We start from the raw sequence: 20870 nt of genomic DNA on the forward strand, positions 1-20870 counted from the left end.
AAAATAGTTTGATGAGGATACAAAATGATGTGTTATATCATGATTAAAATACAGAGTGAGGGCGTATCTTCTTTATGTTTCATATCATGTCTTATCAAAGGCCACATTTAGGGCAATTCAAGCTCAGCACATTTTAGCATCAGCACTCTCAGTTGCTGCCCCCTGCAGTCTCTATCTGTCTCAGCAAGGATGAGAATGAATAAATGACACTTAGATGAAAAGACAGATTTTCAAATTCAAAGAGAAGATGAGTCATTGCACAACCAAAAGAAACGTAAAGAGCCCGATAACGTTTTTCACAGAATCTGTTTACAGTTTGCATATGCACCGTTTATTACCAACATCTCCAACGTCTCTCACCAGGACAGAGAAGATTGATAAGGTGATAAAGCAGTGGGAGGGCTCCTTCTTCAGGGGGAATCCCAAGCTGAGGAAGAAGTCCGTGTCGCTGCGCTTCGACCTGCACATGGCCGCGGCGGACGAGGGGTGCGCCCAAACTAAACAGGACAGCCTCCCCGACGTGGAGGTGCGTCTCATCATGAAGAGATCCCGCAGCATCCCGACCATCACGCAGTAACTCGGTCACCGTTGGGCCCGAGCTGATACCGGTTTGCGGTAACAGAAATAACATTTGTGCCGCGACGGTGGGCACATTACCACCCGTCACCATCGTGCTTAATCTGAATTTTAGCTGATGAGTTCCCATCAGATCTCATCTTTGACAGGATGATCATTAACCATCAGGCTTTTGTGGTGACCATTTTTATAGTGTCAGAAAGACTTACAGTCATTACTTCACAGAGGATAAGTATTTAATATGTAAAACATATTTCTGCGTCATCATTTTAGATGAAGAAAAGCTGTCTTTGAACACTTTGTTTCAGTTAGGTTTCACTGGATTAAAGACATCATAGCAATAACTCTGCTTAACTACAGCATTTAACCCTGATTGGCACCTGGTACAGGAAGCTGAGAGCACAGGTAGACTTGGATGGATGGAGTGTTTTGGTAGATTTTCTGTGAGGGGCTGTATGAAAATTACAAAGTTTTGTTTTTTATTTGTTTTTTTGTAGGAATGACATATAAAATTTGTCAATGTCGCATAATCGTTCCACTCCAGTCTGCATCTCAGAGCAGAGCAAAACATGTGTAAAAACATCAATAAATAGATCAGAATTGGAAAATTGATGGAAGAATTTGGGAAATTTGCCATTTTCCCTTTTGATATGTACATCGCCACGTGAAAGTTATTTTCCCATCAGATCATTAACATTTAATTTAGAAGACAGTGTTAGTCTTTAATCCTTCCACCGTGAGGTTTCTGCACTGGGAGAAAATTTTATCTGTTACAAAAGTGCAATTCGCACCATTTTTCAAAAAAACTTACACACTGACCAAAGAAGCCGCCTGATATTATTCTGACTGAAATAAAAATGCAATCAAAGTGTAATTTAAATAGCACCTTTATAAATAGAGTTTACAAAGTGCAAAAGAAAAAAATCTGAGAAGGAAAACTTCTACTGAAAGTCACATGATGGATGAAAGAATCACTGTGATGGCTTTCAAATGTTTCTCCTGCATTAGGTACCAGTTAGTTTAACCTTAGCCTGGAAGAAAACTGTGGCCTAATCAGATTTTTAGGAGGGCCATCTGAGAGCTAAAACCTACGTCTATTAACCAGCCGATATTCATTAACACTGGATGGTTAGTAGATGGACATCCAGTCCCATCAGGTAACCTTTGACCGTGCAGCACACTTGAAAAAAACAGAAGTTGACCCAAAGGTGTGAAGACCAAATGAACAGCCCAGTTCTTTATGGGCAGTCCCAAAGTGCTTTTATTTATTCTGTGTATAAAAATGGATGCGTTAGAGGCAGTACTGAGCAGGAAGTGCAGGTGATCAGGTGAGAAATCAAAAGGTAGCGAATAAAACAGCGACAGGAAAAATATAAAAAGAATAAAAAACCCACAAATCAAAATTAATAACAAATACTAATGATGAATTTAAAAAATTAGTTTAAAAAATAATAAGAGATCATCAAATAGAACCGATTTAACAATTTTTGGACATATCAGATGGGTCCAGACTGTGGGGGGCAAAAACAGAAAGACCAGGTCACCTTTGGGTTTCAGGTGAGAGGAGTCTGTAGTGAGGATGACTCTGAGGTGAAAGAGAAACAGAACAGATGGAAACAGAATGTTTGGGATTCCAGCACTGAGACGGGGGGTTAAAAAAGCTTGTTTGCAAATAGACAAATGTGCCACGATTCAGGAGGTCATCCTGAAAGGTGGAGTCCTGCACAGATCACAGATTCATTTTTAAAAATTAATTTAAAAATGTAAAAAAAAAAAAAAAGGTTGATGGAAAAATCATTCTAACTAATCTAATAGATCTATATACATTTTTAAATTACATCCTTTATTTATCCCAATAAAAGACAGTAACATCTCTTTTTCAAAACAGCAGCAGATACTTTAACAATTTTAAACATTTTAAACCTTCACACAGTTCAAACAAGTTCACGCAACTACAGATCATGCGCAATAGCAGGTCACATTTCAGTGCATTTTACTTCAATTTCCACATTATAACCATCTCTGACGATTTCAGGTACATATAACATCAAATATGTAGATGAGTGTCTTAAACTTTGCTTTTAAAGTAAAGCCTTGTCCGCTAATTTTCATACAGTCCCTTCCTGCTTTGCACTGCAGACACTCACAGCACTGAAAGAAGAGTTTGTTTTACTCTGAGGGTCTTTTGTCATTGCGGTTAATCCTCTGTGTGGGGATTTAAAAAGAATACAATAATATATATTGCTATGGTGTTATTGTGTGATACTCACTGTGACCTAAACAGCAGTGAGAATTTAGATTCCCCGTCTTAACCAGAGGAGGGCAGTGTTTGTAAATAGTTACCACTGCAGTGTGTTCTCAGTGCTCCACTCGGTCCTGTAACACATGTCCTGTTGCACCTTAGACTCAAGTTTTTATGCTTTCTTTTGAGTTGGCACCAAAGATAAATATATATATATATATATATATATATATATATATATATATATATATATATATATATATATATATATATATAAAAGAAGCGGACCGCTGAGCTTTGCATTTGGGTCCCTTAAAATATGTTGAGAATATTTAAAAAAAAAAAATTACCTATGCAGTTCTGTACTTGGTTTTGCTTTGCTTCAGGAAGCACACTCTTCATTTTGAGAGCTCTGTAACTTCAGAATGAAACATTATGCTTTTATCTAAAGATTTATCATTTCAAATAAAACAGAGAAATATGTGCAGACTGTTGTGTTTTCTGTCACGTCCAAAATAAAGCTTCTTCTTCTTTATTATTTTCACACACACTATTAACATATGAATAGTTAAAAATGTTTATTTTCCATCATGAAAAACAAAAATAAAAAATCCACGAATATACAGAGAATAAAGTTTTTACAGTGCATTGCAGTGTAATAAATACATTCAGGGGTAGCTGCAGAGTTTGAAATAAACTGACCTACCAGGGTTCATTTGTTTCTCTTCAAGTCTTTTCACCTTCAAACTTTTAATTACCACATCACTATATTTCGATGCATCAGATAATGCACGTTCACCTCTCAGGGAAAAGGGCTTCTGTTCTTATGAAGACATAACGTGCCGCTTTCTCACATCTACAACTGTTCTCTCAGCAGTCTTAAAAGAAATAGTTGGCTTTGTTTTACTGCTTTTACAAGCTGATTGGATGATATTCAAACTATGGCGCCTCATTCATTTACAATCATATGTTATAGTTGCAGTCCACTATATCCTAATTTTTGCCATAATCACTCATATATCTTTTAATATGATTTTTATCATCTGATCAGACGCCGGAACCTAAATCAGGTTTTCCTTGCAATTTAGCAGAAACACAAACTTGTCCAGTTTTCTCCAAAGCAGTAGCGACACTTCCTGTAACCACCATACTGCACAGGTTATTTGTAGAAGAGCACAGTGTTAAACAGAAAGTGTAAGCAGGAGTCTTGAAGATGTATCACGCCGTCTCTGGGTTTGCATGTTTATGGCTTGGATACAGCTGCCTGAATCACCTTGATGACTTCGCTGCAGGGCTGCAGGGTGTCATATTCTGCAAATACGTGACAAACATTCTCCATACCGGCTTCAATGCCCTTTGCCACAAAGCCAAACAACCTGTCGGCACAAAGAAACATGAGTCAGATTAATCTGCACCGCAAGAAGAAGATATTTTTGAAAGGGACCTCTTCTGCTTTTCATTATTTGCTGTCAAATATATTGTTCTAAGTAGTATTCATAGAAGCCCCACCCACATCCTATTCAAACAATTGATTTATGAGGGGCAGCCAATAAGAAAAAAGCTGGCTTAAAAGGGAGGAGCTGACTGAAACACCTTATTTCAGAAAGAGGATGAACTGAGTTCCTGCACCAAGACACAGTGTAAGATAAAGAAGGATTAGTTTGAGCTGCTGCTGATGCAAAGCTACACTAATACAGCTAAAATGTGTAAATGAACAGAACAGGTCCCCTGTTTAGACTTGATTCAGATTACCTTGCACCAAAACTTGAACCTCTCGTCCACCTGTGAGTATAAGACAGACAAATGTTCAGATTAGAAATGAAACACATTGATGACCATCAGTGGAGATGATCTCTGACGTCTGCGCTCGCAGCTCATGTCGTGCATACTCACACTCGATTGTCTGGATCTTCACCACCGTAGCTCAGCATGTGAGCAGGGTAATGGCGCCTGAAGAAGAGCCTGCAAGAAACGATAAGTCTTGACCCAGTGTCACACACAGACCACACCTAAACAGCACGGCAGCGCATAAAATCTCAGCAACACGTTGATTTCATGTGTTTTCTTACTTCCTGTTGATGTCTGTGAGAGTGACACCCTTCAGAGACACTTTCATGTTGACTATGGTTGGTGTGAAGGAACCCGGAGCCTTCTCGAGTGTTGAGGACACCGCCCTTTGCACTGCACAGGGGCCCGTCAGCATCTCAGTGGGGATGGCGTTAAGGTAGACAAAGTTGGAGGCTGTTGACAAGACAAACAAACACACTTGTTAAACACAGAGATGAGGGGTTGTTTCGACTCTGCCACTGGGAGACTTTAAGTACAGAAGGGAGTGTTGTCAGAAAGTAAGAAGAGCTGAGGAATGTCCTCAGACTCCTCATGTTTGTGTGTTAATAAAGGAGACGAGAAAACAATGTGTACTATCATTTATTTCTTCTTCTTTTATTAGTTGATTCTTTGTGATATCTTTGCAGTTGTTGCTTTAGGTTTTTTTTTAAATTGTTTCTTTGTATTTCATTTGCACTATAATGACAAGTTTTGATTTACCAAATAACTTTTATGCAGAAGAGGAGTAAGCTCCACAAAGAAGGAAACTGACCAGGACGTTTGACCCAGGAACCTTCCTGCTGTGGTGCGACTGTGCTAACCACTGCAGGACTGTGCACCACTTTTACAAAATATGTTGTGTTTTAGTCCCTACTTCCTTTTTGCTTTGAGGTAATAAAAATATTCTTGTGATCCAGTTTCTGTAAAATGTAAGTTTGTCTTGTTGCTTTGGAGGATTATATATTTTCACTTTGTTTATTTATTTTTCTGTTGAGAAATCTCTCAGTATTTCACCGAAGTAAATAAAATTTTGGGATACTTTGTCCTCCATTTATCTGTGTCGAAACAAAGATGGCTGCCTGCCTGGACTGGACTTGAGCCAAAACAGCTGGAATGTTTCAAAGCCTGAACATTTTTCTCCCACTTAGTGAAAGGAGACTTTGAAGAATGTGGAAAGGCCTTCAGGACGACGGTAAGTGTTTTTAATAATATCCTGAGTTTTTCAGACTTTAAAAGAAAAGTTCGGTCTTTGAACTCTCACTGATGAAGCAACACGTGGCTGTGGCGTGAAATCAGCAGCATCTCTAACGCCATGGCTCTTTACCGAGAAAAGGTATTATTACCACCTGTGAGATGCTTCACGGCTGTGGCAAGTCAAACTGCCTGACAGTCAGTCACGCTGTTTGTTCAGGAAGTCAATGCACATGAAAACAGGGGTGCAGGTAAAAGCAACACTTTATATTCTGCAGATAAAAGCGATGTGCAAACCCTCAAACCAGGCTTTCGATGTTCGTGAGCAAACCTCAGATAACAAGTCGGTGGGACACGGTACTATCAGCATTTCCTGCTTGGCTGCAGAGCAGAACAGTAGTGTTTATAACCGCAGGACAGGAAAAGGTTGAATGCAAGGGGGTTAATTGTTGTTGGTTTCGTAACTCTATCATAACTCTGTTGGTCAGACTCCTGTTACTGCTTATTTTGGAGGTTAATTTGTTGACTCTGACCCTGGCTGTGCTGAAGCACAGGTTCAGCTTTGTGGCGAACAGAAGGAAATCTGCAGCTGCGCTATATTAGGTCACACTAACCTGTGTTTCCATTAGCTTAATTTTAAATTAACCCCATCCTAGTTTTTGGAGTGTTGGTGCAAAATTATTTATTTAATCATATCTTAAATCATAACTTATCATCAGTGTTCGCTGCTTAGAAAATGTCCACTTTTTGTGATCTGACAGAAAATGTCCAGTTTGTCTTTATTTTGGCAAAGGCAAAGAAGTCTCCCATAAATTCCGCAAAACCAGATCTGGACTCTGGACCAGGCCAGGTCCTGTACAGGCCAGTACTACTTATCTAAAAATGCCCAAACAGAGTCAGTTGTTGGGGCGTTACATGGACTCACCTATTTTGTTGTCGTTCTCTGAAGGTGCTCTCTCTTTTGCTCTCTCCTCTGCTGATCTCAGGTCTGTGTAGACAAATAAGATTTGAGTTTTTTATTTGAATTTGAGGGGCTTTGCTGGCACAACAGTAACACCAAATGACTTAGAAATGACACTTTCAGTTGATTCAACATTAATGTTTTTTCCAGTGTTCGTGGTGTCTGTCCCTGTTGTTCCTGTTCTTCTTCTGCTGGGAATATTTCCGCTTTTTTTTTTTTTTTTTTAAATGTGGCATTAAAGCACAATAGAACTTGTTCAAGTAAAGATCTGTTTTAGTGTCATGTTTCAGTTTTCTGCTCATTGTCAGTACATTAGCAGACTCTTGGAAACACCCCTGGTTTCCCTGCATTACTGTTTCTTCCTTTTTTCAGTTGCCAGCTTGTGGTCGCTGGAGCCGCACTCAGTTAGGATCTGTTCCTGCTTTTTGTCTCTGACGTGAGAAAGATAACCCGACAATCCATAATTTGAAGAAACATTCTCATTTAGTTTGGCTTTTATCTTCTTTCCAAAATAGTTTTAGTTGTTAGAATTTGGTTTGGAAAGTAGCCCTACTGTGAGAAAGGCCAAGCGTCTGAGTGAGGACACCTTCCTACCTCGTTATATCTTTGACACAGACAGAAAAACACAATCGACTATATCTAAAGGATGGTCATGACCTCAGTGATGCCACTCATTGGTTTGTGTCCATCATTTTGATTGGTCGAAAGGGTAATTTTGGTTGTCAGCACCACATAAGAAGTGTGGCTTGGAGCTGACCGAGGACATTGCTCACTCATTGACTTGTATCTTGTGATTGACAGGTTATTAGCCAATAAGTATATCCTGGAGAACCCTCCTTTGTGACTGATGATGATCATAATTTACAAAATGAACTAAATATTTTATTCAGTATTACCTGAAACTACAGGTTGAGCCCATACAGTCATTTAGAAAATATTTACTGAGTTCAGAGAGTGAAGGAAGCAGTGATGTTTTCCAACAGACCTCTTTAGGACAAGAAAGTTTTTGGCAACCGGCAGAGTTGCACCACCACCTTTGACCCTGTGTACTACACAAAGCAGGGTGTTTTTTGGTCTATGACAATTTAAAGTATTATTGTATTATTATTGAGTATTAGTCAGGTGTCAGTCTGTCATCGGTTAGCCAACTGCAGCTGGTCTAAAACGCTGCAGCACAGTTACTAAGTCAGTTTTTGAATTGTCTTTAAGATTTTATTGTTTGTTTTTAAGGCATTGCAGGAATTAGCACCTTCATACCTTTTCTGATCTTTTGAACCAGTACACTTCTTCAAAGTCACTGAGGTCTGCAGAACAAACTCCTGGCTTTCCTGAGGTCCAGATTAAAGCACAGAGGCGATCAGGCCTTGGCTTAAAAAGCTTAATTCCCAGCAGTTCTTTTTAACCCTTTCCTAAAAGCTCAGACTCAATCACCGTTAAGTTCAGCTCGAGCTAATATGACTGAAATTAAGCCTTCATTCAAAAATATCTTTATATAGTATGAATGGTTGTCTACAGCCGCTTTTGTCTCCAGATAGTTCAGTCTCTCTCACATAGTCTCTTTCTGCAGCACACAGCAGGTATCTGTCGCTCTCAGGGCCCAGCAGTTGTCCTTTACAGTCGATTAATTATATTGAATGAAATATGTTAAAGGCCCCTTTAGAAATACACTTTAAAACAAAAAGTCAAACTCCATTATTTTAATGTTTATGAACCAATATTGTTTGCAAACTTTGGAAAGGATGCAAGTTTAAGGCAATCTGATAGTTTTCAAACATGAAGATTACTTTTATTATTTATTCTTTATTAAGTCTCAGCACTAAAGAAGTTAAGTGCCGGTGTCCTGCAGGTTTTAGATCTCACCCTGGGTCAACACACCTGAATCAAATGATTAGTTCGTTACCATTCCTCTGGAGAACGGCAAGACATGTTGAGGAGGTCATTTAGCCATTTGAATCACCTGTGTTGGAACAAGGATACATCTAAAACCTGCAGGACACCGGCCCTCAAGGCCTGGAGTTGCCTACCCCTGGTGTAGTGTGTGCAGTAATAACAAAGGCTCAGTTACCGTGGCAGTAGAGCCGTAATCTACAGGGTAAGGCGTACGTAGAAATGGTGTGCTGGTACACCAGGGCAGAGAGACTACCTGCAAAGACACAAAGCAAATCACAGCTCCAGCTGAGTACAGATAAGCAACTTTCTGATTGGCTATTTCAAGAACAATAAAGCTTGAACTTTATCCTCAACACTTTGCCAGGTCTGAAGACAACCTACAGAGTTTTGTTATGACACAGAGACTCACTACAGTATAAATCCTTCTGCTGCTATGATGACTGTTTTTCCATATTTCAGTGACAACATTACTGTAACGTTACATATCTGTGGCGACATACATATCAGTACATGCCCATGGGTGTCTGATTACAAACCAGTGACCCACACTACTGATAAGAAAGGTTCTTTGGGTGTGAGAATACACACCCTTTGTACTAATGCTCAAGGGTAAGATCCATGGCACTCATGCTCACCCACATCCCAGGAGGCGAGAGATCTCTGAGTCAGAGCAGCACTCGCTTTTTAAACAGACGAGTGAATTCTCGGTGGGTATGAAACTGATAACTCGACTCACCAAAGTAGGGTTCCTGAGAAGAGCCTTTAATGCGCACGCCTTTGGCTGATGAATCAATGAGAAAGTGTCTGATAAGATCAGAGCTGCTTTCCCCTGTTTTGACAAAAGGACAAATGTCAGAGAATGAAATGCACACAGAATGAACAATATATGAAGGCAATGTGATAAAGAAGCACTGGAATAACCCTTTCCCACCAGTTTCTTCAAAAAAGAAGACACAGAACCACATAATTGCTCGTGTTGACGTCAGTGGCTGTGTGGCAGGGCACCGCAAGATGTTCATCAGCGATTGGCAAATGTAACCTACGAATTCTTTCACCCGGCTTCAGCTAGCGCTGCTGCACAGGATTCCCAAACCTTTCGAAATGTGAGCTTGTTCTTAAAAGGCGCTGAGGCAGAGCCGCCTCTGCACAGCACTGAGACCACAATGATGGAAAAGAGGCATTAGTTACTAATGGCGCTGGATGGCAGTGATTTCTGAATGTGAGAGATGCAGGGTACATAAAGCTTTCAAAAAACATTATGTTGCTGCTGTAATAAGTAAAGTGCTGCCATTCATTCAGTGCGTTTTGCCTCCATACAGCCCAGATAAATTAGATTTAATAAATGTAGAGTTTTTCAGATAGTTTTCTCCTGTCATTTGCTGTGATCAGGGAGTTAATTTACTTTAATTTAAAATTCATTCTGACTCACAAGGCCACCATAAACACATAAATGAGGCCATCAACGATCTGATGTTGTCGTCCTGTCCTATGTTTTTCCCCCTAAGGACTGACTAGTGCCGGTCTGTTGGTAAAATAGAGTTGCAGAGCTTTACAGCCTAATTTATTGGCCGTTCTCACGAGCAGTGCTGCGAGGTTTCAGGGCATGCACTCTCTTCTTTTGTTCCTCACTTTTTTGGGGGGCTAGGTGATTATCAGCACGCACATGACGCTGTCAGTCATGTGCATGGAAATTATAACAGAAAAGACTGACAAATATACTATTACAGTGTTGGATGCTCATCTTAAACTAGCAGAAGTTTTGTTCGGTAATCTATGGGAGCGGAAAGCTCACATTGAGAGCAGATATTCATCCACCTGCTGTTTGAACCTTCTGTTTGTACGGAGCAACCAATCAGGTGAAAGTTCATTTAAAGGGAGAGGAGCTAAAATGATTCATTTATGACAAAGGGTAAACTGAGGGACTGCACTGAGACCAGAGTTAGGGATAGATTGGTGCTGTAAGCGAGCAGAACAGGCAGCCTTTAAATGTCTGTATGTGAAGGATTTATAACTTTAGCTTAGCTAAGGCAAACTGTTTGGTCTCACTGAGTTAATTAGTGTTTTTAGTTCCATTTTATAGCCTTACATTTTTGTGACTGGTTTAAATAAAAGAGGCATTATTATATAATGTACTGCTAAAGAAAACCATGCTAAATAGAAAAACATGTTGCTAGATTGCCCGTGATGTAGGGATTAATTCGATGGATGGAGCCTGTCAGTGAAGTGGTCTCAGAGCTTGACCAACGCTCACATATCCCGCATTCCTGAAAGGGATGAAAACGTACAAATCTACAAACGAGGCAAGCCTCAAAATTGTTTCGTGAGTGAGGTCCTTTTTTCCCCCTCATCGACTGCTTACAGTGCCGTAAACAGCTGGTTTTCTTTTGTGTTTATACAAGGTATACTGTGGTAGGAAAAAATGACAGCACTGCGTGCTAGCACGCCACAGATAGCTTGATGTTGTCAGCAGAGTTGGGTAAGGCATTCGCTGCAGGTCTCTGGTATAGACCAGAGCATTTATGTAAAATTAGAGATCTTTATACACCGTTTGTGTTATATATGAGTAACAACAACAGCACTACGCTACGCTGTATTCATGCTTTGTGTGTGCAGTTGTGTTTTTTGTGGCTTTAAGATCTTCTGTTTCCTGGATCTGACTGATTTCTGCTTTTGAAACTGAGGTCAGGCCACTGCTCTTACTAGTGAGCTTACCTGGATAGGCAGCAGCAGTAAAGCTGGTGGGCGTTTGATCTACCTTCATGGCCAAACCAAAACTGCCTCTGTAGGAGGTGCTGTCTCTCACCACAAAGGCTCCTGCTTCCTTGTCTTTTACCAGAGCTTCAGCTAGAATAAATAAGACATCAAAAATGCTTATTACTCAAGAAAAACACTTATTGATCACTTTAGCTTGATGGCACACTTTCAGAGTTTGAACAAAGCTTTCGAGAAGATTCCCATTGATGGAAAAGCACCGGGGGGCATTGAATGTGTTTAACATTGTGGTGAATGCTTTCATGCTGAATTGCATCAACATTTTGTACTTTAAGCAGGACTGTGAAATGAAATTGTTACTTTTGAGACCTCCTCAAACGAATCCACTATGAATTTAGTGCTTTTACTGTAAGGTCTTCGTGTGATGCTTGCTTGGGTCTCACCTTCTGCTCTGCTGATGTGTGGACGGAACCAAAACTTTGACGTATCCATGACAAATTTCATCGATGGCTGGCTGCCGTTAAAACGGGCTTGAGAACTGGAGTATGTTGGTTTTGACACAGGGTTCCTCTGGAGTAACTCGATCTGTGGTTCAGGGCTGTGCAGATCCTGTTGAGGTGCACCGTTGACTAATAGTACGGGAATATCGGTCAGTGACCCTGAGACTGGGCCGTTCTGTGCTCTTCTGCTGTTCACTTCCTGTAAATGTCCTCGCTTTGTCATCAAGGGCTTCTCCAGGCTTTGCCTGTTATTACATGGCTTCATCCTGGAATCGTCGCTAAAGAAGCCAGGTAGCATGGACTCTGGAAAATCGGCATCTTCACCGGTTAAGGAGAGGTTACTATGACGAAAGAAAAAGGAGGAAAAATAATGTTGGAAACACAAGGTTCTTTTGCAGTGAGAAATGTTTTAAATTTTTAATTCCCTCTAGAAGGATAACTATAATTAAAAGAACAAAGACTTTAATAAAAAACATGTGTTTTTTGTTTTTTTAATTTAAAAGTGTTTTTGTAACTATCCTGTGCAGAAGCAAACCTCTTCAAGAGGCTTACCTTTGTGAATGAAAAGGTCTTCTTAATGACTAGCATGGTTAAATTGAGGTTCTAGTCACTTAAGCCCCTTTTCTATTATTACCTACTGGGCTTGACTAGGCACAGTTTTCACCTGTTACCAGGTACTTTTTTAGTTCCAAGCAATCCGAGCAGGTACTAAAATGTGACGTCGTCAGACTGGATGCCACCGATTGGCTGGTCAGTAGCATCACTCCACGAGTCATGAGAGTGTTTTGTTCACGGAAATCAAAACTGGCAATTTTGAAACCCAACAACTGGGAAATGGCAACAAAAAACAACTCAGTGATCCCCAAGTCTGACAAAAATCCACAGACCGAGCAGCAGGTTTATTCTTGTCCACCTTTGTTGTAGCATTCGTGCTGCGTATTAATTAAGTTGTGGTACGCTTGGACACGTTGCCATGACAAAGATCACGCACATTTGGAGGTACTAAATTGTAATGGAAAACCAGTCGATCTGAGTAGGTACTAATGGAAAAGGGGCTTTACGGCACTACATTAAGGCACAAAGTGGTTTTAAACCAAAGTACAGCACCGCACTAGTTCAAATGCAGTCAACAGCTCTTTAACACAATACATGTTTTTGGAAATGCAAGTCAGTTTTCTTCTTTTCTGTTGATAGATTAAGTTGTTTTTTTAATAGTTCACACTATTTCAGAACAAAAGAAATTACAGTGGGTAACTGGTTATCAAATGGTAAAAACTAAAATAAAAGCAAAGAATTGTGTGTTAAATGCCTTTTGCCTTAGATATATGCAGACTGTGCTTGTGTATAGTGCCCTGCTAAATAAAAGCAGGGACTGAGCCAAGAAAAACCATGAAAAGTCTTTTCTAGCTCTTCCTATTAAAAGTGTCACTAAGTTCTTCCTCGTGGAAGACTGTCCTTGAGTCTTTACCTCTAATTATAATGCACCTTTAGACGACTGTTGCGATGTAAACTGGTGCTGCAGGTATAGAACAAACTGAACATAAGGTTGTGCAGTATTTTAGGCCTAGTGCAACCTGACCTATTTTTTTCTAGCTACAGTTTTAAGTTGCTCTATACATACGTGACAAACAGACACTCGTAAAGTACACATATAACACTCATTGATTCTAAAAGCGCACAGCGGTAAGGATAAACTTGAGGACTACGTGATTGTGCTTGTTCAAAATGTAGACTGCGGGTTGCAGGTTTCGTGATAAGAACTGAAGTGGGTGATTGAAATCATTTCTCACAGGAAACCAAAAGACAAAAATAACCAAAAATAAATAAATACGAGTCACAATAAGTTGTAAGACCTGTTTTAGATCAGGGGAGAGATGCATGTCAGAAATTGTTTCATGTCAGAAATTTGGAGTACACGGACATAAATTGTCCTGATTTCATAGTAAATTCAGTAAAAATTTGAAACTAGTGTATTTCACTGGGAAGTACAGTTAGTTTCTGCATGTCCCCCCCCCCTTCCCTTTTTTAAATAAGGAGAATCTCAACTTTGTGTTTAGAAATGAACCCTAACACTTATGAAAGGATTGAGCATAATGCTTTGAAACTGTGTTTAAATTCTTTCAGGCCTGCTTGAAGTTTGAGACTTGGAGTTGGAGTTTGGCTCTTACCTGTGATGGTTAAAGTTTGGAGTAAGACGCTTGGGAAAACAATAATATCTAAGCGTGTGTGTGTGTGTGTGTGTGTGTGTGTGTGTGTGTGTGTGTGTGTGTGTGTGTGTGTGTGTGTGTGTGTGTGTGTGTGTGTGTGTGTGTGACCCTCGCCTACACACAGAATGGAACAGCTTTTAGCCACAATGTAAGCACTGCTCATCCAAATCGATCAGGCCTTCTCTGCTCATGTCGCCTCAAAATACTCACCATGTTTAAAGTGGATCAGTTTTCAAGACCAGAGAAGTGGACAGAATGGAAGACATTTGTATCATGATGGGATGTCTTACTGAGTTTTACCTGCCAAGGATGTAGCTGGTGTCCGAGCAGGTCGAGGTGGAGAGGAGTGAGGCGATGCTGTTTCTGTTGGAGTGTGACAGCCGCAGTGATCCTTGGCAAAAGTCATTCTTCGGTGAGGGGTTTCGCCTGGGTGCGCTGCCAAATGGCAGCGGGGGCAGAGAGGACGTTGGGCAGCTGGAGAAAACCAGCGTCCCTTGGGGACTGCATCTGAGGCCGTTATGTGTGGGGATGGGTATACTCGGGGACACCGAGGGGACCACTGTGGGTGATGAAATGGTTGAACAGCCTCTAGGAATGAGCACAACTTCAGAGAAATCTTCATCTGAGCAAGAGGCATCTGTGGGTGAAAGGGTGAGATGTTAGTATTAGGGGTGAGGAAAAAAACAGTGTTGGCTTGGTTTATATCAGCAGAACTGGCTTGGTGTGTATGTAAGGACACCGTTGCCAGGTATTTTTGTCATGCAGGTACCTGCTTGCACAGACTGTTCTTTGAGTTGCACATTTGTACTGTTGCTAGAACATTAGATCACCTAGAGGAGCCTCAGCCACTTCTTGATTCGTCAGGATCACCGTGGTGATCGGCACTCAGAGAATTTACGCCCTTAAGAAAATGCCATAGCATGTGGTGTCTGTAAATTCCAGACGAGCGGCTTCTGCAACCAGAGTTGCATAATTATGACTAATGTTCATGCAGAAAGAGCGAAATCTGCCTGAATATGGAGATATTTCTCCACACTGCTGCTTGATTTCCTTTAAACTTATTCACCTTTTCAGAACACGTGACAGTTTCATAAACACACGACCAAACTTCTCTGAAGAAAAGATCAGAAACAGGAAACCCATTTATTTTTACACATATGTATGTATGCTTTGACTCTTGCGCACACTTTCTGATGAAAGCAGGACTGAATGAGGCACCGTTGTTCCACCCCGGTGCGTCACTGCTCGCTGAGCTTTTTCAATCTGTAGCTGTAACACGTGCAGGGTGTGGTACAAGTCTGGGCAATAATCCCAGGACAGACAAAGTGGTGCAATTACAACATGATTAAAAATATTAAAACTATCTCAGAAAGGGTGGGTAAATTTCCAGAGCCCAAGGCTATCTGTACTATTTGTTTACAAGGGTGGCTATGGTTTTACTGTGCTCTGTGTAACACCTCTGAAAGCTGGGAGCTTTCAAGAGTTAGACTGAAGCATAAAAAAGGGCTAAACAGGCCCTTTGTACATGTTATATCTGGTCCACATATCACTCTAAATTGTAAGTAAATTTCGCTTTTCTACAATAGTATATTTAGGTAAATGATCAGAAAGCAGATTTAACATGTAGGTACCAAATGTGTAGGCAACATTAAGTTGCTTTAGTTTTTTGCTGAAAGTGTGATAACATGATGGGTGAAACATGATGGCAAGTTTTCCCAGCACACTGCCTGTAACCAGGTTCCAACAGGGTCAACGGGAGTAATTTTAAGAGAGATGAGAAACTGATGACTTCTTTACCAACAAGCAATGTTTTTACATGCTTGAATCCACAGCAGCAGAGAAAATAGCTTTGAAAAAGTTGCTGAACTGATTTTAAGAGACATGCAACCAAAGCAATATTTAAACTTGCTTATGATGCTGATGCACTCTGAGCTTGAAGTGTCTTTGAAATTGTCTTATTACTGTTTGGTCTAATGAAATAGCTTTAAACCCTCTTTATCTCTTCCTTGTCAACTTAAGGAGGACCTAGCATACTGGTCCTTATATTCTGCCATATATGTATACACACACACACACACATATATATATATACATATATATAGATATATCTGTCAGAATCGCGAAGGCCTGAATCAAATATGGCATTTTAATCTAGTCAGGTTAGTGTTTGTGACCTCAGTAAGCTCCACCCTGCGCAGGTTGCTGCTATATTTCTGCTGGTGCATGGTTTCAAAATGAATATTATATCGCTTGAAAAAAACGGAGAAGTGGCTTTGAGGTCAATTAGATGTAGATTTTCTGTGAAACTGCACTTGGCAATTTTAGGCTTTTATACGTAACTGATTTCAGAGCAATAAAGTTGCTATATGGTACCCGTTAACCACACAATTTTTCAAGTTCAGTTTCCCACACAGCAAGCAAGTTTTGACTGTCTCTCGTTTGAGTTTGATGCATCTGCAATAAAGTGATGTGAGGTTGAATTGGGTAGAACAAGAGAAGTGTTTACAGTCTTACTGTACCTGTAGGGGGGCTGAGACATGTGGGACTTTTGCTGCATTGGATGGGTTCAAATGTGGGATCCAGTTCCAAGATTAACTGGTTGAGATTTTCCAGAGAAATGTCGAGATCAGGATCATCATGGTGGGTGACTGTCTCCTGTGACGGTTCCAAGCAAATAGTTTGGCCCACTCTGAGAACATGACTGGGTATCGTGTGTGCCATGCCTTTAACTGTAGGCATCATGTTAGGGGAGCTCAGACTCTTCTGTGCGTGCCTGCCAAAGGCCAGAGAGAGACAATGGAGAGAGATCGGTTATTCTGTCATGAATGAAATGAAAGCCTTGCCATTGTTGTTTTTGTATAACAGACACATCAAAAGGTCTTTTTCCCCCCCGATACTGTGCACCACACATGGGTACCCATCCTGAGTTTTTCAGTGTTGCTTTTGGAGAAAGTAGCAAAGTAGTAATTGCATTTTTAACAGAAGATTCCAAAAGCTGTGCAACTTGTTGCCCTATGCTGACATTAGCAATACAGAAAGACTGGAAACGGTGGAGAAAAATGACCCTGTGAATGTGTATAAGGACATCTGGAGTTGAAAAGGCCTTTGAAAAGGGAGTGTTGGTGCAGACTCAGAAGCTTTTGAAGGCTAAAGGCAGAATAGGTGGGAACAGAAACAACAGACACTGCTCAGTTTGAGAACAGAGGGAGGAGTACGATTTCCATCCTGCTATTGATACCGGTGGCATTTATGAAACAAAGACTTGGGTTCTCGTGGACCCTAAAGTCTTAAAGTATTAAATTCAGTATTCTAAAAACAAGTCTTATGTAGCCTTTGAGAAATAATTGATCGCACGGCAGCTGAGATGAGCTTCGGGCACTCTTGGACCCCGAGTGGAGTGGAAATGGAGCCAACAGTAGTCATATTTTGAGATTTCTAGGAACGACTTGGAGAAGTGCAAAACCAGCAACATGGATTTAACCCAGGCATGGCTGAAATTGGTTCCAGGCATAGTTCATGTTGTGCAGAAAGTGATGTAAACTTGGCACGAATTCAAGCTGGATCTGGATTAAACTCAAGGTGGACTCGTAAATTTCTACATGTTATCCAGAACCAACAAGTTAGCCTGCATACATTAGTACAGTTTGTTGGGGATGTTTTGTTTTATGGTTTTGTCATTTGGGGTCAAGCCAAATGAACCCCCAGCCTAGCAGAAGTTAAGAAAAAAAACAATAAAGAGGCTGTTATACGCCACACTTCTCTGTGTTTCCAGTAATGACACTTTGATTTCCATAGAGGTGCAGCACTTTAGGAGGATAAACCTACAATAAGGCCAAAAATGCTCAGAAACTGTTGGGCTTGCAGAGAGCTGGAGGTCCAGTGAACCAGAAAAATTAAATAACCTGGAGTGATTGCTTTATCTTCAGCTGTGGTCCTAAATTCCTTTAAAATGACTTCTAAGCCTAAGTTGCTTTCAGCTTCAGGAACTCTGCAAAAAGTTAAACCTGAACATTTGTTGGGCAGCTGTGGTGGGTTGTCCACATCAGCGTGGACTACAGTGACGGCTAATCTGAAAAAGTTGTTGTTGCTGTAAAAAATAAACAGTGTGCGTCCTAGAGTGCAGCACCCAGTATGAGTCAGTACTTCTGACAGACTGCGCCGTGCAACATGTTTCTCAATCGTTATTATAACAGCACGCGGTGAATAATGACTCGAGCTGAGTAAATGCCATGTTTCACTGCTGACATCAGCATGAATAGCTGCTCACGAAGGGCTGCGTAATATGGTAAATGGCCTGTATTTGTATAGCGCTTTTACTAGTCCCTAAGGACCCCAAAGCACTTTACACACCCAGTCATCCACCCATTCACACACACATTCACACACTGGTGATGGCAGCTACATTGTAGCCACAGCCGCCCTGGGGCGCACTGACTAATATGTGGGAGGATTGCCTCATCTGTCTCCCTCTTTTAAACTTTAGACAAGGTGTGGTGCTCAGTGAGTCACTCAGGTGAGTGGCTGTTACCATGGCAACTCATGTTTTCCTAAAACAGTAAAAGCTTCTAAGGAGTGAGATGTGCATTGTGGAAAGAATTTCCATTTCTTTTTAAGGGAAATTCAGATTATTAACAGCATTTTCAGCTCAGGAAGAACACACACTGAGCATCACAAAGGTCCAACTTAGTCTGTGAAACAGTGCATGAAATACACTACAGCTCATATAGCAGCTGGATACGTTTTTTTAATCGCAGAAAATAAGAGCATAATATTGCGATTATTTGGTTTCATGTAACTTTTAGTGTCCCTGCCATGTCGCGCTATAATAAACACTTAAGTCTGCATTTGTAATTAACAGGAAGGAACTTAAAATGAGGACCTGCTGCTGTTAGTTGCAAACCTTTGCTGCAGATGATATCCTGTTTATTGTTACAAGTAACAAAAAAAGTCCTCTTACCTTGCTATCTTCTGATCAGTATCCTTGCCTTGATGCTGCTTACCGTCTGACTTTGCAGTGTGTGGCACTCAAAGTGTTGGATGCTTTTATTAATAAAATCCCAACCCTCTTCCCAGTGAGCCTATCAGCAGCAAGGATCACGACTCCCTGCTGCTCCAGGTGATGATGTCATACCAGCACTAATTTTTATGGATGGATTTTTTTTTCACTCGTGTTTCTTTGAAACAGACACCCTATTAAACTCAGTGAGTCTTTTTTTTTTTTCTTGTAATTTTGTAATTTTGTCAATAAAATGCAGAGTTACTCTTGGTGAGGAGATGCCAGCATTAATATAGAGCTTAACAAATTGTTCAGATCAAAAGGACGTTATGGACATTTCAAAAGTTGTACATGTGAGGGCTTGATGTAGCCCTGCAACAGACTGGTGACCTGTCCCAGGTGTGCCCTGCTCTTCCCCTATAACAGCTGCTGTATAGTTAATAATATATTGCTCCACTATTACCCAAGACCAGTGTTGGTCAAGTTACTTGAAAAAAGTAATCAGTAATTAATTACTGATTACTTCCCCAAAAAAGTAATCCCGTTACTTTACTGATTACTTATTTTCAAAAGTAATTAATTACTTAGTTACTTAGTTACTTTTTAAAAACACGATTTACAACCTGAATAGGTAATAAAGCGATAGATCTTTAAGCCCAATTCTACTTTTTCTACATAATCCATCATACAAAATGTAATCAAATTGAAAAGTCCCTTTTTAAAACTTGTTTTATTAGTTTTAATCTTTTAACTTTATGCATCAAGCAAAAAATTTAATTATATGCAACATTCTCTGTCTGGAAGAAATTTGTTTAATATTTAAACCTATTTAAGAAGATAAGATAAGATAAAACTTTATTAATCCCTCGGGTGGGTTCCTCTGGGAAATTCGGTTCCAAATAAGCACAGCACCGACAGAAGTTATAGAGTTACAGAATATTATATATATATATATATATATATATATATATATACACACACACACACATATATATAAATACAAAGACATATATAGATAAAAATATACAAAGGGGATAAATAGAATAAATAGGAATAAAATAAAAATAAAAATACAAGTGGATTGCACATTATTTTCTGCACATTCCAGCACATAAAATATATATATATATATTTTTTGTGTTTACACTCACTCTTTCAGATGCAAGTAAAACATAGCAGGAAATAAATAAAGTCACAGACTAGCGGTCCTTTTGCTCTATTTTCACCTGTAAAACAGGAGCAGGGTAGGCGGAGGTTTACCCTGGTGCAGGTGTGCCGCAGCGGTCAGTGGAAGAATCCGCGAGTTTCTCTGTGAGTTTCCCATTACGTCATAGCGCACTCGGTGCTTGCTTGGAAGTTTAGGGTTTTTTTTCGCTGTAAAAAGAAGTTTTCTTCCCACGCACAACGGACACTAATGTTTTTGTCACTTTTTATGGAATCAAACTCAAAGTAAGGTCAGTACTTCCACGCTTTAAACGCTGCACGCTCATATCTCTCTCCCGCACTCGATATATGATCCATTGTTGATCTGCACACAGCTGTTGTCACGAACGTCGCACTCGCTTACGTCACTGTCATGAGACACTCTCGCAAAAAAATCACGGTTTTAGTAACGCAGTAACGCAGCGTTCCTACGGGAAAGTAACGGTAATCGAATTACCGTTTTTGCAATAGTAATCCCTTACTTTACTAAGGGAGGGAGAATGAAATATCAAAACAAGCCCATGAGAAGCACAATGAGTGGACATGTTTTATTGTTTTTAACAGT

The 20870-nt window shown here is 40.2% G+C and overlaps 2 protein-coding genes across 2 annotated transcripts in view; one reads left to right on the plus strand and one right to left on the minus strand.

Moving 5' to 3' along the window:
- The window catches only part of krt222 (keratin 222), a 29478-nt gene extending 26177 nt beyond the window's left edge, over positions 1-3301 (plus strand). The window contains exon 10 of the mRNA XM_084930217.1: positions 364-3301. Within this exon, the coding sequence (XP_084786343.1) occupies positions 364-577 (214 nt within the window). The 3' untranslated portion in view covers positions 578-3301. The remainder of the gene's footprint in view (positions 1-363) is intronic.
- An 80-nt stretch (positions 3302-3381) lies between these two features.
- On the minus strand, positions 3382-19119 carry LOC146384822 (tensin-4-like). The gene is made up of 12 exons (XM_084930216.1): positions 19064-19119; positions 16626-16879; positions 14407-14743; positions 11843-12240; positions 11400-11531; positions 9424-9516; positions 8863-8940; positions 6762-6824; positions 4888-5059; positions 4712-4780; positions 4571-4600; positions 3382-4194 (listed from the first exon to the last, which is right to left on the minus strand). The coding sequence occupies exons 2-12, from the start codon at positions 16846-16848 to the stop codon at positions 4062-4064; spliced, it is 1728 nt and encodes a 575-aa protein (XP_084786342.1). The 5' UTR covers positions 16849-16879; positions 19064-19119; the 3' UTR covers positions 3382-4061.
- Positions 19120-20870: the final 1751 nt, after the last annotated feature.

Source organism: Perissodus microlepis, chromosome 6 (assembly GCF_051167445.1).
Source record: "Perissodus microlepis isolate ML-2025 ecotype Zambia chromosome 6, ASM5116744v1, whole genome shotgun sequence".
NCBI lineage: Eukaryota > Metazoa > Chordata > Actinopteri > Cichliformes > Cichlidae > Perissodus > Perissodus microlepis.